At 38.6% G+C, this 16,997-nt stretch overlaps 1 protein-coding gene across 1 annotated transcript; it reads right to left on the bottom strand.

Annotated features, from left to right (window-relative positions):
• Nucleotides 1–1,718: 1,718 nt before the first annotated feature.
• On the bottom strand, nt 1,719–10,912 carry TNFSF18 (TNF superfamily member 18). The gene is made up of 3 exons (XM_045983525.1): nt 10,754–10,912; nt 4,594–4,624; nt 1,719–2,224 (listed from the first exon to the last, which is right to left on the bottom strand). The coding sequence occupies exons 1-3, from the start codon at nt 10,895–10,897 to the stop codon at nt 1,878–1,880; spliced, it is 522 nt and encodes a 173-aa protein (XP_045839481.1). The 5' UTR covers nt 10,898–10,912; the 3' UTR covers nt 1,719–1,877.
• Between the last annotated feature and the right edge of the window lie 6,085 nt (nt 10,913–16,997).

Raw genomic sequence — 16,997 nt, 5'->3', positions numbered from 1 at the left:
GAGATTTTTACAAATAGTGCTGGTGAACAGGCTGTCCCAAAGGAAAATCCCTAATTTGTAGTGTCACCAATTCCCATGGTTTAAATAGTCCCACCGTGGCCAATTTCAAGGATGACTGTAATTAATAACCAGATTGCAAAATTTTGGAAAACTTAACAATCAGCTGTCATGAGCTAAGTGCTTGCTCACTCCAGCACTCCAACACACTGTTGCTTATAACTCAACAACAATCAATAACAAGTTTTTATAAATATGTGATATAACTTTAGTTTTCCTGAGAAGATATGCAAATGCAAGAGAAGCAAGGTGTCTAGGTCTCTGCCCAATACAACCACTCAGCAGATTTTTTTTTTTTAAAAGACTAAAAAACATCTTGGCCTTAGGCTTACTCTGCTCCCCAGCAATTTTTGTTCTATACAATACAAATATTTTTAAATTAACTTTATATGTAACACTATTAAGTAACATAATATAGTTTTTTACAAATATCCATAAATATTTTAAATGGGTTATCATGTCATCATATTACATATCTTTCAACAAGAATCCACAAACAGCTAATTAATTTAACAGAGTCTAAAATCTTTATCAAGCTATCATTGAATTGAATGTTATTCATTATTTTGAGAAGTTAACATGTTTGACCAAGACCAGCTCTTTAAAGTGAGGAAGGGGATTTGGTTGGAGTAAGCCCTGAGCAACAACCTCATGTGCCCTGCTCCAAACAGGGAAAGGAAAAATAGTTTGCTAAGAAAAGAAAGTCAGTTGTAGCTTTATTCTACCCACCTTGAGCTGAAAGGGAGTGCGTCTGATAATCTGCTAAGCTCTTTAGACTTAACATCGTAGCTGAAATACTAACCCTAAAGCTGAGATATTATGACACATTGGGGAAGACCATGGCCCTATCAATCACTAGTTCTGTGGGTTGAGGCAAGTTACTTATGTTCCAGATGCATTCATATTTTCACTGTTAAAATTGCGCCAGAAGCACCTGCCTCGTTTGCTCCATAGAGTTGCCCTGGGATACATGAAAGCACTTTGCAAACTGTGGCGAGCCAGCTAAAAATATGAAATTATTACATGACGTAATACATTACTGGTGATACCAATTTCTAGGGTTTAGTTTTAGGATTACTAATGATTACTCTTTCTTTACTACTGACATGTAGACACACATCAACAACTTCTCATGAGCCCTGTGTCAAGGTTCAGAAGGAGGCCTTTGACCAACTTGTTTGATAAAGCCTTCTACATCCCAAACGTGATGAAATCAAGGGAAATTCCCAAGTAAAGTGTACTCCATTCTATGCCCTCTGTGGCTGCGCCCCAATAAACCTCTAGAGTATTCTCTGTCCTCTTAACAGCGTCACATCTAAAGTGGGGTGTTGTTGGCATATCTGTGGCCACCCTCCCAGTCGGTTACTTTAATAGGAGGGCCTCAAAAGACAGGAGTATGGGAAGAAGAAAGTCAAACAGCCCAAGAATATGAGAACAAGGCCAGGCCACTGCCCTGGATCTTTTTTTTTGCACACCAGGTAAGGCTCCCAGGGCAATAAGACATTTTTCCCATCCAAGGATTTAAGAATTAGACACAGACTCTTTGAGAACCTTCTGTCCTCGAGCGACCCACAGTCATTTCTCATGGATTGATAAAGCATCTTTGCTGACCCAATGTCAAAAGTAAGCAAATGTCTCTGGCCTGTCCTCTGAGTCTTTTTTGGATAAGCTTGAGAGATGAAAACTCACATGCAGAGAGGTTCTGTGTGTGTTCATTTGTATGCTCAGACCAGCTGCGGGTGTGGAAAGTCTGCCGCCTCCAGCGCAATCACCAGCATCTCTCCACGTGGGAAAGATGGTGCGGAGGCCAAAAGGAGTCTCTAGGGGTTATACTGCGGATTTGCCAGCAGTACGATCCCCCAATATGTATGGTTTTTTAGAACCTGATGGTCAGAGTTGTATATCAGTTCTAGAATATCCCCAGCACGCAATTCGTAAGTCCCTCCTACATTTTGAATTTTAGAGTTGTTTGTTAGAGCTTGTATGATGTCTTCGTTTTTACATAGCCGCACCGCAAAAGGAGCTGGTTCCTTGTAGGTTGTGTTGGGAGCCACTTGGCCATAAATGAGATACAAGCCATTTTGAAGTATTTCCAGTTTCTCATCCGCTGTCTTATTCACACAAGGAAGCTTAGGACATGTCATTTGCCATTTTAAAGGGAATGGTCCTGGAAGACATTTACAGAGGAGAAAAGAAAGGAAAGTGTGGTTATTCACTTCATTCCCTTCCTGATTACAGTTCTTTCCCACTTAGAGGTTGTTTCTTTCCCTAGTCTGTATTAGTTTTCTCCAACCACAATTTTAATATTTTAAGTATCTAGTCCTTGTTTTAGAGCTCTAAAGAAACAGATTTGGGATAGAGAAATGGGTTGTGAGTTTTAGGGGGCGCTGCATCTGTTGTCGATCAGTATTGGTGAAAGGAACTACAGAAGGAGGAAGGGAGAGAGGAATCACACACCAGGATTGTGAAGACCAAAGCTGACAGGACGCATACTCATGCTTTTCTATGCGAATACTGTTGACTGTGTATCATTTTCTCACTCAGTCTCCAGAAAACAGTGCTCTCCTGCCGCTCTCTCCCTTTATCCTGCGTTAGTTTTCCTCACAGAAGGTCTGTCACCATCTAGCGCATTGTAAATTAAGTGGCTCATTTCTTATCGTTTGTGTTATACCCACTTGAATCTAATGTCTTTGAGTACGCGTGCTTGTCTGTTTTGTTCACTGCTATATCTGCACCTAAAAGAGTTCCCCGAACCTACCGTTTGCTCAGTAAATATTTCTGGATTGAATAATACATCCATGCTCCTGAATTCAGTGTATTATGTCTAAATTATGGCCTGGGGTCCCAAGATCTGCTTGGGATATCATGGTAAATTCACGAGTTTATAAATGGAAATTATTTGAATTTTTAAATACAAAAATTTAAAATTTTAAGTGTTTGAATATAAGTTTCCCTAGTTTAGAACTGTCGAGAGATGGAGAAAGAGCCAAGACTTTGTCACTTATTTTCATAGGAATATGGGGAATTTACATATTTTTCTAATATGGACTGTTTTTGCATAGTAAGGTGATTTCAGAGCCCCAGGGAGTGTCTTGATCATTCGAAAATACTTATTTGGCCTGTTCTCTAATTCTCTGTAATTTTTTTTATGAGGGAAAGCCTTTATTTCATACTTAGAAAGAAACCTCGATAAGAAAGCAATGCAGAGGGGCGCCTGGGTGGCTCAGCGGGTTAAAGCCTCTGCCTTCAGCTCCGGTCATGATCCCAGGGTCCTGGGATCGAGCCCCGCATCGGGCTCTCTACTTGGCTGGGAGCCTGCTTCCTCCTCTCTCTCTCTCTGCCTGCCTCTCTGCCTGCTTGTGATCTCTATCTGTCAAATAAATAAATCTTTAAAAAAAAAAAACTATTATTAAAAAAAAAGAAAGCAATGCAGAAGAGATCACACAATGACTTAAATTGTTATTTATATATAACTGATTGATTATAAGACTCTGAGGATAGATTCTGAAGGATAATGAAGGAGAGATCATCAGAGCAAGTAGTAACTCTGTATCTTCCATGAGCCCAAAGCCCAGCAAATTTCTTTCTGCTTTACACGTAGTACTTAACAGACAATAGGCAAGTCACCAGGAAAAAGTGTCACTGGTTCTCTCATTCTGCAATAGGAGCCACTTAAAGACTGGAGACCACTTAGCAGCACTTGAATTTCTCAACATTTTACCACCTCAAGAAGGAATTTCAAACATATCATTATTTCCACTCCATTTACTAGAAAAACAAGCACAAATTACAAAGGCAGAGACAAGTACTAAAAAGAGAGTCCGTAATTCCCTCAAGCCAGGGAAGCCCGGCATTTAGAACTAGACCGGAAAAGAGGAATTGCCGTTAACTTTAGAAATGTTCTGCTCTCGGCTGAAACGTGTGTGTGTAGGGTCTGAAATATGTAAACAATTCAAGTGCCTTTATTTTCGATTTTGTATGGATTCTAAGGCATACGTTAAGGCTCAGTGTACCTATAAACTGTAATGTGTTTTCTCAGTGAATACCAGGTCGTCCCTCTAAGGGCAAGTGGCTCAGAAGCAGAGAGGATGGGAGAGGCACGAAGAAAGTGGCCACTTCCTGGCGTTCATTCCTTTTCTATAATTTGGAAACAAAAACGTCGCCCTACACACACTCTGCTGAGTACCAGCGACATGTGAACTGTGAGAACTTTGAGCTCGTCAGAGGGAAAGGTGGTAGAAATTTGAAACTTGTGCTTATTTAAGACACAAAATTACAGGTGGATTCCGGGATTTCAGGTGTCTGGCTCCGTAACAGTGATGTGCTTTCCCGCCCAGATTTGTGACCGTGAATGTAAGCTTCATCGAGGCATGAACTTGTCTGTCTGGTTTACTTCTCAAGTTTCAGCTCCTAGAAACTGCTCGGCACGTGATAAGCAGTTATAAATAGTAGTTGAAAAATGAGGAAAGATGGGCTTCCTTCTTGTAACAAATACTAAGAAAAGTAAAAAGGAGGCATGCAAGATAGATTACTTACCGAACTTGGCTATGCAGGGTTCACTGGCAGTCTGTAGGGGAAGAAGAAGAACAACCAGTCAGGAGGATGGCCGTAGCACAGCCTTCTTGATGGGGTTATTTGGTTAGAGGCTTCAGATCCTGAAGCAAACTTCTTTTCCCTCGCCATATCACAAAATCCTGCCCTCCACTTTGCCTTGCCTGTTTCAGCTCTCCTTTGCAGATGGCTGGCTCCGTCTTCCCCTTTCATCACCTAACAGCCTTTTTGGGTGTTCTAGGCCAAAGTTAAGGTCTCATCCCATCCACCTAACAGGACAACTATTTGATCTCAGACTCTCCTCCTCTTGGACCATAGGAATTATCTAGAAACAGTAGTCTCCACACCCCAGTCCCTACACCGTGATCCATCAACATGTGAAAAGAAAATAATAGAATCTCTAGTTAAGTTTATCTTTATTTTTAATAACGTTAAACTATAGATGTATTCACAATGTAGGCTGGTAAAGCCGTCCTCATCTAATATCCAGACAATCACACCATTTACAGTAACTGAGGTAACATGAGGAGACTAGCTTCAAACTGTTGCAACATATCACAGTTCACTTGCTACAAGAAGCCACCAGTGTGGTTAATTCTATAAATATTGGTATTTAAATGCTAAAGACTTTAAAATACTTAGTAGTAAAATAAGGCATAACCACAAAAAAATTTTTTGTACCGTGTAAAGTTCATTAGTTTCCTTGCAGAAAGGGGCTTAGGGGACTGTTTGAACTTAAAGATATTGCACATTTTTCTTTTATGGGATTTCTTTGGCTGCTGCGGTAGGAATAAAGCAAAGAGAGGCCAGGGCAAAAGCAGTGAGACCAGCCAAAAGATCACTGTAATCATCTAGGCAAGAAAGCATGGTGCCTCTGACCAAGGTGCTGGCTATCCGGACGTGGATATGGGATGAGAAAATGAGAAGACAAAGATGACTCCAAGATGTTGGGCATCAGTAACTGAAAAGATAGTTGTTAATCGCTGAAATGAGCAAGATTTAAGAGGAGTAAATTGAGAGGAAAGAAACATGAGCTCACTTTTGGACATAGCAAATTTATGACTGATGCTTCTTACATACCCAGGTAGACACAAGTGTCAAGTAGGCATTTGAATCTATGAGGATGGAATTTAAGGAGTTTTGATGATACAAATTTTGGAATCTTTAGCTTCTATGAGACACTTTAAGGTGTGAGGCTGTGCTAGATTGTTAAGGGAGTGAGTATAGATAGAGAGGAGCAGTGGAACACTGCAGGAGGTCAGGAAATGAGGAAGAAACACCAAAGGAGACCAGTGAGTCAGAAGGGTAACTTGAAGAGTGTGGTGTTGGAAGCAAAGAGAAGAAAGTGTTTCAGGGAGATGTGATCAGCTGTATCAAATGCTGCTGCTGGGTCAAGTGAGGTGAGGACGGAATTAACGGATGGATTTGATAATATGGTAGCCATTGGGGTTCTTGGCAAAAGTAGTTTCTGTGATGTGGTGAGGACAGAAGCTTAATTAGAATGGATTTAAGGCTAAATGAGAAAAGAAAAATCAGGGGAATTTTGCTGTAAGGGAAAACAGAAAAATTAAGTGGAGCCTGGATGGGGATGAGAGGTCAGAGAAATGTTTTGATTTTATTGTTTTTCTTAGTCTTTGGTTTTGTTTTAACATGGAAGAACTGACAACATGGTTATCTGTTGCCATTTGATGGGAATGTTCCAGTAAAGGGGAAGGAGGGGTGTGAAATAGACTGTAAGAGTAAGGAGACAATTGTTGAAGCAGTCAATGCCCTTAAGTAAGAAGGGACAGAATCTGGTTCATAGGAGGCCTTAGATAGGTTCATGAACAATTCATGCACAGTGACAAGAAGGAAACACAGTCTATGTGGACAAAATTGCAGGTAAGTGGTAGATACGATGGGGAGCTTTGGAAATTCTTCTTTCCTGCCTACTTCTATTTTCTCATAGAATTTGGAGGCAAGGCTTTCAAGTGAGAAAGAGAATGAAGAAATGATATTGCATATTTAAACTAAAGTCAAAGGAATAACATAGTCCAGTAGAGGAGAGTGAAGAAATAAATATAGGTTATGACAGTCAAAATTGTGAATCAAAGTAAATTAGCTTAGAATATAATCTTCAAATTATTGTATCACAAAGTGTTAAACTAAGGTTAAGAAAATAAAAGAAACACATTTATTGAATTACTGAAATATTATTTTGGTTATATTAGAAATGTTTATATGATATTAAATGTAAAATATAATATTTTGGTAAAAGCAAAGAGTTTTGCACTGTGAATATACTATTTCAAGCATATCATTTGGTTCCTTATAAATTTTCATTTTGTGTATCTTTTTATTACCTGGTATTAGCCCTTATAGCTAACATAATAAATTAGCATATACGGTGGGATTATACTCAAAAATATTTTGTTGATAAGGAGGTACAATCAGAAAGTTTGGATTCCTACAATTATCTTTGCTCTTGCAATCATTTCATTAGGAGACACCCTTTTGGGGTATCTTAAAAGAAATGCTGAAATTCAGTTTAGTTTGATCCATGATAGGCATGTGCTAGATTCTCTTGTCTTCAATTTTCTCACTTATAAAATGGGAGACATAATAGCACCTGGTTTACTGATGGTGTTCATGGGCTTAAATGTAACAATTGTGAAGAAGGGCTTTGCCCATACAGATCTGGTCCTGCTTATTAAATATTAGCTGTTTCAATAATGATGCTGATCATAATGAAGAACGGAACAAAGCATTGATCCTATAATCCCAGCTAGCACTGTAAGCAAGAGAAACACGCAATTCATAGTCCTTGCCTCTTAGGCAGCTGATGATCTTTCTAGAAACACATGATCACACACATGAGGCGATTGGGTAACAACCTAAATATAAGGGAGTGCCAGAAAATGTGGCACAGAGAGCACCTGTGGTGTCTCCCATCGTGCACAGAGGGCGTGTGGAGAAACCTGAGGCCACGGACAAATTAGTTGCCAGAGACAGAAATCGTGGGTGATGTATGAGGCTGCTTTAATGTCTACTTAGAGCTACAGAAACCACCACTGACATTTTCTACTGCCACAAATGAGAATCTGTCCAATCACAAAAATCCTCTATTTGGCAGCGAGCTATAATCTTTATTTTTATTTTTTTATTATGTTATGCTAGTCACCCTACAATACATCATTAGTTTTTGATGTAATGTTCCAAGACTCATTGTTTATGTCTTTAGCTGAGGAAATGAAACAGATAAACAAGGAATCTGTTTTGTTAAAAGTCTTTTTAAATTTATCCTCATTAAGTTTAAATTTTTTTAATTAAATTACGATGTCAGCAATAATGCGAATATGAATCACTGTAATCTATCAGAGCCCGCTATGGGTCAGGCACTGTCCGATCTCATTAATCCTTACTACAGGTCTATGGGGTAGGAACTAGCTTGCCCATTTGCAGATGAGGAAGTGCATCTGAGAGGGATTAAGTAACTAACCCAACGTCATGCAGCTGATAAGAAGTTTTGCTGAGATCCAAACAGCCCGTCTGATTCAAAAGTCTCACCCCTACTACTCTGTGGGAGCGGTTTCTATTTATAATACCGCTGATGTTTATGGGAGAGGTAAATATCCATTTATGAAGAAGCATATGGGACTTTCCATTTAATTTAATTCATTTTTGCTTTGAAGGAGCAATTGCTCTTGTAACTCCATTATGACATAAGCCCAGATTTAAATGTTTGGGTTCAAATGACCAAAACAATAGTTCTTTCTCCAAACCAACAACCAACCCTACTTAGATCACCATTTGGAAATAGACTTTATTCTGCTTCTAAGTACAAACCCGACTTCTCCTTTTGGAAGCATCTTTCGTTTCATTGAAGCAGGGAACTCTTCTGAACATTCGTTTTTGGGGTGTTTTTGTTTTGTTGTGTTTTGTTTCAGAGATAACTTCTGTGAGGTTATTTTCACTGAGGGGTAGACCAAACTCCATGTGTTCATAACCAATCCTTCCAGTTGAATGTCTTTTGCAAGATGGGGATGGGGGAGGAGAAAGATTGTGCTCCCAAAGAAATTTCTGCTGGTGCAGAGGAAGCCAATCTTCCTGTCTAATCCTTTTTGAATTAGTGCCTAGAGATGTTGGAAAGTGGGATTTTGTATATAAAAACTAGAGAGGATAAAAGAAAACCCACACCTCCAAGGTTCATGTGTGTGGTGAGAAGGTGGAAGCAGCCACCTCATAATGACTCACCATCCGCTAGCCACAGCCGTCTCTTCCTAAGATACGTATTTGTGGCCAATGAGGAACCGGAAGTGCAGGCAAGTGGAAAGTGAGTTATTGCATCGCGTCAGCCCGGCCTTTGGCTTTTCCTATAGGAAATAAGCCTTTATGACATCCAATCATGATCATATCCTGAAAACCTTTAAAATCTCCCCAAATTTGAAATAAACTCTAGGCTATTTCTTTAGAGGAGGAACCTTTCATTGAGAAGATGCATGTTGTCTAGGAGAGAGAATCAGAGCTTAAACACTTGGGCTTGGTCAAGTTCAGTTCTGGGAAGAGGTATTCTAGGTACCTCTGGCATTATTAGACATCCTCTTTCCCTTTGCAGAAGCCGCTGTGTTCCTTTGAGAAGGACATATTCAGCCCCTTCTATGCATTGGTTCCCTAGCCATATGTAGGAATGGATAACACCTATAACATTATCTTATATTCTTCCGGAAATCTGGTTAAAAATTGAGGTTTCTCTAGAGGGGTAAAGTCTTCCAAAGTTAAGCAAAGTTGCTATTCTCGCCCTTCCTTTTCTTCACAAATCAAAACACTCAGAATTCCTGACAATTCTTTTCTTTCTGTTCAAGCATCACTTCTCCAGAAAGTTCAGACTTCTGCTTGATACATTCCTGGAGAGAGTAGGGGTGTGATTAGAAAGGCCTCTGTTACATATCCTTGTGTACAGTTGGGGAATACAGATTAATGGTTTAATGTGTAGGAATGTGACCAAAGCTACACTTCCCCTAACTAAATTAGTACCAGCAACTACCATGTCCTTCCTGCTGCACCTTTTCTCAATGGCTTTTAAATTAAGCCACAGAAACACATTTTTGGAGATTTCACCAGCCAGTCCCCTTAGAAAAATGTGTCTGCAGGTGCTAATTTCATATGGTCCTTTCTTAGATAGGCATATCCTACTTTATTCTCTCCAAGATGCAGAATCTTCAAATGTACCCCCAAATAACCTAACTCTTAAGTTAAATGAAGCATTTCTTATTTTCTTTTGGTCAGTGCTATGTAGTCAACAGTCAGAAAAACTTAAGAAGAATCTAATATATCTCCACTTCTTTTACTAGACCCATAACTTGGGTTGGAGCTCAATGGGAAATTCCTGATAAGCATCAGGGGCTTCCCAAATAGGAATGTGCTTCCTCCTTCTTCCATGAAGCCTTCCTTGATCACTCTAGCCCAAAGCCATTGTCCCCTATTTTGAATTCCTAAAGCATTTATGTTCTCTATTATCCTTAGATAAATTATTAATCACTGTATTTTATAGCTAGAAGGGGCACTGTAATGAACAAATCCATTCTCCTACCACCATTTTTCAGATGAGGAAACTGAGAACCAGAAAGACTAAATGCTTTCTTAAATTCATACAGCTAGGGAGACCTAGAACAAGAATCCAGACCTTACTTCCTAATTCAGTGCCATTTCCTTCCACGAAGATGCACTAACCACCTGTCACTCACCTTCTTCTGTCTTCCATTATCTCCTTATATCCTTTCCCTCGATAAGACTATATGTTGCATCCCATTCCTTGAAGGCAAGCATGTTTTATACCTTTATACATTTTATACCTTTATTCCACCAAGAGGGGTTAACAGAGTTCCAGAAAGGGAGAAAGTATTCCAAGGCATCTATCAATTGACTGATTTAATTAAATGATTCTATCTGACCCAGCTATGCAGCTAACATGTAGCATTTTCTAGTACCTTGCATTTCAAAACATTTATATAAACCTCAAAAGCCATATGCCATGACAAACTTGAAACTTTTTGCATTTTCTATACCCACACATCTCTTCCAACTAGCTCTAACAATACTGAATGACAATGATAATAAATAGACTTCAAAAGAAAGGCAGCAATTTTAGGTACTATGATCTCCTTACCTTGAGTGGAAGAAAAGTGAGAATTAGTGTACTGAAGGAGAAAAGCAACAGCAAAGGAGCTATTACTGAGTAGAGGCACCATTGCTTCCAGGATGATCTGGGTGTCCCTTGAGGACCTGAATGGCTTAAAGGCATATCTTCCATGAGGCTCAAACTCGTTCTCTGCAGGAATAAGAGCTCTGGAAAGCAGAAATTCACAAGTGATGGTCCAGTGATGCAACTAGTCAGTTTTGTGGTATGATAATTAGCAGTGGGTGTAATAGGCGGGGTTTTCCTTTTGATTCTGTGTGTTGGAAAACGATACTTTTGGGCTAAGTGATGACTCTCATTTGGCAAAGGACCAATGCACTGAAAGGAACAGAGGGCTAGAAGCCAACACAGACAGAGAGGATGAAAAAAACCAACACAAGGAACTTAACAGAGGGAAAAAGTTCTTTTCCGAAGAGGAAGTACAGTACTGTGTAACATTACAAATTAATTTCAGATAAGAAACTTACTTATAAAAGAAATAAAGTTCAACATTAAGCCCTGTCATGCTCTAGATATCATGTGGGTTGGGGATCTAGGGAGGCTAGGGTGCATGGTTTGGAAAAAAGAGTTTCATCAATTTCTAGGATATAAAATACGTTCCTTTTGAAGTAGTCTCTAGAATACAGCTGCATTACTAGAATTTCATTTTTAAAAAATATAAATACAGCAAGTCCAGTTTTTTCACATCTTATTTTATTTTTTTTAAAGATTATTTATTTATTTATTTGACAGAGAGAGACCACAAGTAGATAGAGAGGCAGGCAGAGAGAGAGAGAGAGAGAGAGGGAAGCAGGCTCTGTGCTGAGCAGAGAGCCCGATGCAGGACTCGATCCCAGGACCCTGAGATCATGACCTGAGCCGAAGGCAGTGGCTTAACCCACTGAGCCACCCAGGTGCCCTCACATCTTATCATTTTAAAACCCTGAAAGTTTCATACTGGCATCAAATAAAGTTATCATACAAAAGGATGTTTTCCTACACTTGCACATGCTGTGAGCTTACACTCCAAAATACTCAAGCTCCTTCCTGGCACCAAAAGTGCTGATTTACTTCAAAATTGAGGAAGTCCCTGGTTCTCTGTACTTCAGTGTTTCCATCTTTTCAATGGAATACCTACTTTTTTTTTTTTTTTTTAACAGAATGCCAGGATCATGTGCTAGAAAGAACATGGATTTTTAAATCAGAACTGAGAGGAGAGCCTGGCACTACCCAGCTCTTCCCTGGCCTTCACGATGATAATTGACTTCTCTGTTTCATTCATTTTTAAATTGAGAAAATTCCCGCTTCACGAGGCTTGAGAATGAAATAAATGTGAAAAATCTGCCTTATATGAGATGTTCCATAAGTATTTATCTTTTTGCTACCCTTTTTAAATACTATACTGTAGTATACTATATACAGTCTAAAGTTGGAATCCATCACAAAATCCTAGAAAGTAATGATTTAAAAGAAATATTTACAGCGGGATATCATTCAACTGAAGTTCTTTTAAATAAAATTTTAAATGAAAGTATTTTGAAGAAATTATTTTTTAATCTAGGAAAATCAAAGTTTTTTTTTTTTTAATTAGGGGGAAAAGGCTTACAGATTTGAGATCCTCATTTATAAAAGAGGAAGCTAAAGATAATAGAGGTTTTGTGGTGGGTCACACCATGAATTGCTGGGTATAGTGGAGTGGGAACCTGAGCTCAGGGATACTAACCATCTTCTAACCTACCATCTTCTCTTAGTATCACACTGTTTGTAACAGTATTTCTCCCTGTGTTGTCACATTTTAACTTGGCCTTCTTTTACCTTGATCCCTCAGCTGTCTCTGAAGAAGAATCCAGAATCAGAGAGGACTAATTTTTCAGTACAACAGTATTTCTGTCACTCTGTGCTAGGTGTTGGGATACAGAGATGAATAACAAACTGACCCTAAAAGAACCATACATTGTACCTAGAACTCTGGTACTCATATCAAGTCTGTCATGCACATGCACAAGGACAGAATTTAAAACTGACTCCTGAAAATTTAGACTTCTGCTTCTTTGAACTGCTCCCTCTCCTGTCTCCTTTCCAAACTTGAGATGGAAATGTCTCTGCTTACTCACTTCAGTAAACATTTATTCAAATGAAGAACTGTTCCAAATAAAATCCAGTTCCTCCTTCTACCCTTAACCAAGGTTGGCCTCTGCTATACCCTTATTAATTTATTTTAACTTAATGAAAGTATCTTAAGAAAGATAACGTGCTTATCTCAAGAAGAATACATTCCAGGGCTTCTTTTCATGAAATGGGGTTCCAAAATGAAGGAATTTCAAGTTAGAACAAGTGCTAGTAGGGAAGACTTTTGAAATTCTGGAGTAGTGAGTCACCATTGGTTCATTTTTGGTATAAGCTGTAAGAATTGACATCTCAGATGTGACCTCTTAGGACACGACAAGAGCACCAAACTCAAACTTTTGTATTTATGACCTAACACAGGATCACATACTTAGTATGAGATTTTTTTTTTTTCAATTAAGTATGTTGAACATTTCCTATCAGCTTGCTACTGTTCTAAGAGTTTTGGGGGATATAAAAAGTCACAGGTGTCAAGGAATTTCCCACACACTAAATTGAAACCTTAAGCAGAGGCCCAAATGAATACTAGAGGACAGAGTCTCAGAGAACAGAAAGATCTGGATAAACTAAATTAACTGAGAACACAAGTTAGAAATGAATTGAGAGGAGAAAGGAAGGAGCTCTTTCTTGTGGGAGCCATAAAACCTGAGGAATAAATATTCAGAGGTATAAACATCATCAAATGTTAGAAAACATTTTAAAAGCTTAATATGAACAAAGGCAAAATGCCAAATTTTTGAATGGATCTAGTAGTTCTCATTCAAGAGCTGCAAAATGAGGAACTCAGGAAAACTCGTAAAAGAAAATCCTATATGCTCTGGGTTTTAAAGAAAGAATGTAAGACGTCTTTGATTAAGTTATTTTAACTGTATTCTTGGTTGCTTCAAATTTGGGATGAGTTAGAAACATAGAAACGTGGCTCTAGCTCAGTTATTGTCCACATTATACTAACATGAATTGGGCACCGATTATGTGTCTTCTCTGTGCACAGATGGTTATATTTGAGCATTTAGCAACTGTCTATTGACATCCATATTTTAAAATGATGAGACTGACATTTGCGAGGATAAATCAGTAGTCCATACTTATAGAATAGAGATTGAATCCCCATCTTTTGGATTCCAGAACTAATTTTTCTGCCTCTCTATGCTGAAATATATGTGAAGTGGATGCTGTGTGGAAGAAACAGTGGGATACATATTAAAATCTGTGAGAAAATATTAGATGCACATCAGATTCCTCCAAACCATGTATTACTCAGGTCTCCATGCCTTGCCACATTCTTTTTTTTTTTTTTTTTTAATTTGTTTATTTACAGCATAACAGTGTTCATTGTTTTGGCATCACACCCAGTGCTCCATGCAGTACATGCCCTCCCTATTACCCACCACCTTGTTCCTCAACCTCTCACCCCACCCGCCCCTTCAAAACCCTCTGGTTGTTTTTCAGAGTCCATAGTCTCTCATGGTTCATCTCCCCTTCCAGTTTCCCTCAACTCCCTCTCCTCTCCATCTCCCCATGTCCTCCATATTACTTGTTATGCTCCACAAACAAGTGAGACCATATGATACTTGACTCTCTCTGCTTGACTTATTTTGCTCAGCATAATTTCTTCCAGTCCCGTCCATGTTGCTACAAAGGTTGGGTATTCATCCTTTCTGATGGAGGCATAATACTCCATTGTGCATATGGACCACATCTTCCTTATCCATTCATCCGTTGAAAGGCATCTTGGTTCTTTCCACAGTTTGGCGACTGTAGCCATTGCTGCAATAAACATTGGGGTACAGATGGCCCTTCTTTTCACTACATCTGTATCCTTGGGGTAAATACCCAGCAGTGCAATTGCAGGGTCATAGGGAAGCTCTATTCTTTTTTTTTTTTTTTTTTAAAGATTTATTTATTTGACAGAGATTACAAGTAGGCAGAGAGGCAGGCAGAGAGAGAGAGAGAGGAGGAAGCAGGCTCCCAGCCAAGCAGAGAGCCCGATGCGGGGCTCGATCCCAGGACCCCGGGATCATGACCTGAGCCGAAGGCAGAGGCTTTAACCCGCTGAGCCACCCAGGCGCCCCGGGAAGCTCTATTCTTAATTTCTTCAGGAATCTCCACACTGTTCTCCAAAGTGGCTGCACTAACTTGCATTCCCACCAACAGTGTAAGAGGGTTCCTCTTTCTCCACATCCTCTCCAACACACGTTGTTTCCTGTCTTGCTAATTTTGGCCATTCTAACTGGTGTCAGGTGGTATCTCAATGTGGTTTTAATTTGAATCTCACTGATGGCTAGTGATGATGAACATTTTTTCATGTGTCTGATAGCCATTTGTATGTCTTTGTTGGAGAAGTGTCTGTTCATATCTTCTGCCCATTTTTTGATATGATTATCTGTTTTGTGTGTGTTGTGTTTTGTGTGTGTTGAGTTCTTTATAGATCCTGGATATCAACCTTTTGTCTGTACTGTCATTTGCAAATATCTTCTCCCATTCCGTGGGTTGCCTTTTTGTTTTGTTGACTGTTTCCTTTGCTGTGCAGAAGCTTTTGATCTTGATGAAGTCCCAAAAACAAAAACAAAACTGGCGGCATCACGTTACCCGATTTCAAGCTTTACTACAAAGCTGTGATCACCAAGACAGCGTGGTACTGGCATAAAAACAGACACATAGACCAGTGGAACAGAGTGGAGAGCCCAGATATGGACCCTCAACTCTATGGTGAAATAATCTTCGACAAAACAGGAAAAAATATTCAATGGAAAAAAGACAGTCTCTTCAATAAATGGTGCTGGGAAAACTGGACAGCGATATGTCGAAGAATGAAACTCGACCATTCTCTTACACCATACACAAAGATAAACTCGAAATGGATAAAAGACCTCAACGTGAGACGGGAATCTATCAGAATCCTAGAGGAGAACATAGGCAGTAACCTCTTCGATATCAGCCACAGCAACTTCTTTCAAGATATGTCTCCAAAGGCCAAGGAAACAAAAGCAAAAATGAACTTTTGGGACTTCATCAAGGCCACATTCTTTTTATATACTACTTACCGTGACTTTACAGTCTATGGTGTAGCATACTCAGTCAGAAATACTCAATATATCAAAACTTGGTAATACTGCACAACTGATTTTGCTTACTCTAGATACCAGAGTATTCACTCTTGTGACAGATGAGGCCCATTTAGCTTGAAGTTACATAGATATAGATAGATAGATAAATAGATGATAGATAGATACATAGGTGGTATATAATAGGCATGATACATAAATAGAGTCTTAAACTCGGAATTTTATAAAGACAACAACAGTATCTACTAAAATTAATAAACATTTAATAAAGAGAATTGTGTACAGCTAATTATACATAAATATATATACAACTATACACATATATGTATAATATACATATTTATACACATATTTATATGTGATATGTACAACAAATTTTAAAAGATACGCAGAGACTTCTTGTATCAATTTCCATATCATTCTAAGAAACAAAAAATAACCCTTATCAGGATGGTCTAGGAAATAGTTGAAATTCAAATCGGATTTTCCTTATTTCACTATTTGAAGATGTCATGATACTATACAGAGAAAATCCTAAGGAGTCCACCAAAAACTACTGGGACTGACAAGTTAATTCAAAGTAAAGTCACAGGATACAAAATCAATGTACAGAAATCTGTTGCATTCCTAAACACTAATAATGAAACAGCAGAAAGTGAAATTAAGAAAACAATCCCATTCTCAATTGCATCAAAAACAATAAAATATCCAGGAATAAATTTAACCAAAGAGGTAAAAGACCTGTACCTTGAAAACTATAAAACAGATTAAAGAAATTCAAGACAATGCAAAGAAATGGAAAGGCATTCCATGCTCACGTGTTAGGAAGAATAACATTGTTAAGATATATACTATGCAAAGCAATCTGTTACAGATTTAATAAAAATATCAACAGCATTGTCCACAGAACTAGAGCAAACATCTTAAAATTTTTATGGAACCAGAAGAGAGGAGTACTCAGAAGTATCCAAGACAATCTTGAAAAGGAAAACCAAAATTAAGACTTCAAGTTGTATTTTTTCAAGCTGTAGTAATCCAAAGAG

Source organism: Meles meles, chromosome 17, assembly GCF_922984935.1.
Source record: "Meles meles chromosome 17, mMelMel3.1 paternal haplotype, whole genome shotgun sequence".
NCBI lineage: Eukaryota > Metazoa > Chordata > Mammalia > Carnivora > Mustelidae > Meles > Meles meles.
The sequence above is the reverse complement of the archived record's forward strand: the minus strand, read 5'-3'. Positions and strand labels throughout refer to the sequence as shown.

What these genes read in the sequence shown, in the direction of transcription:
- TNFSF18 (XM_045983525.1), bottom strand. Translation starts at nt 10,897, where the DNA reads ATGGAAGATATGCCTTTAAGCCATTCAGGTCCTCAAGGGACACCCAGA. An exon ending in TCACTTTTCTTCCACTCAAG is followed by an intron (nt 4,625 to 10,753) that starts GTAAGGAGATCA and finishes CTTCCCCTACAG; the next exon opens with ACTGCCAGTGAACCCTGCAT. An exon ending in ACCCTGCATAGCCAAGTTCG is followed by an intron (nt 2,225 to 4,593) that starts GTAAGTAATCTA and finishes AATGTCTTCCAG; the next exon opens with GACCATTCCCTTTAAAATGG.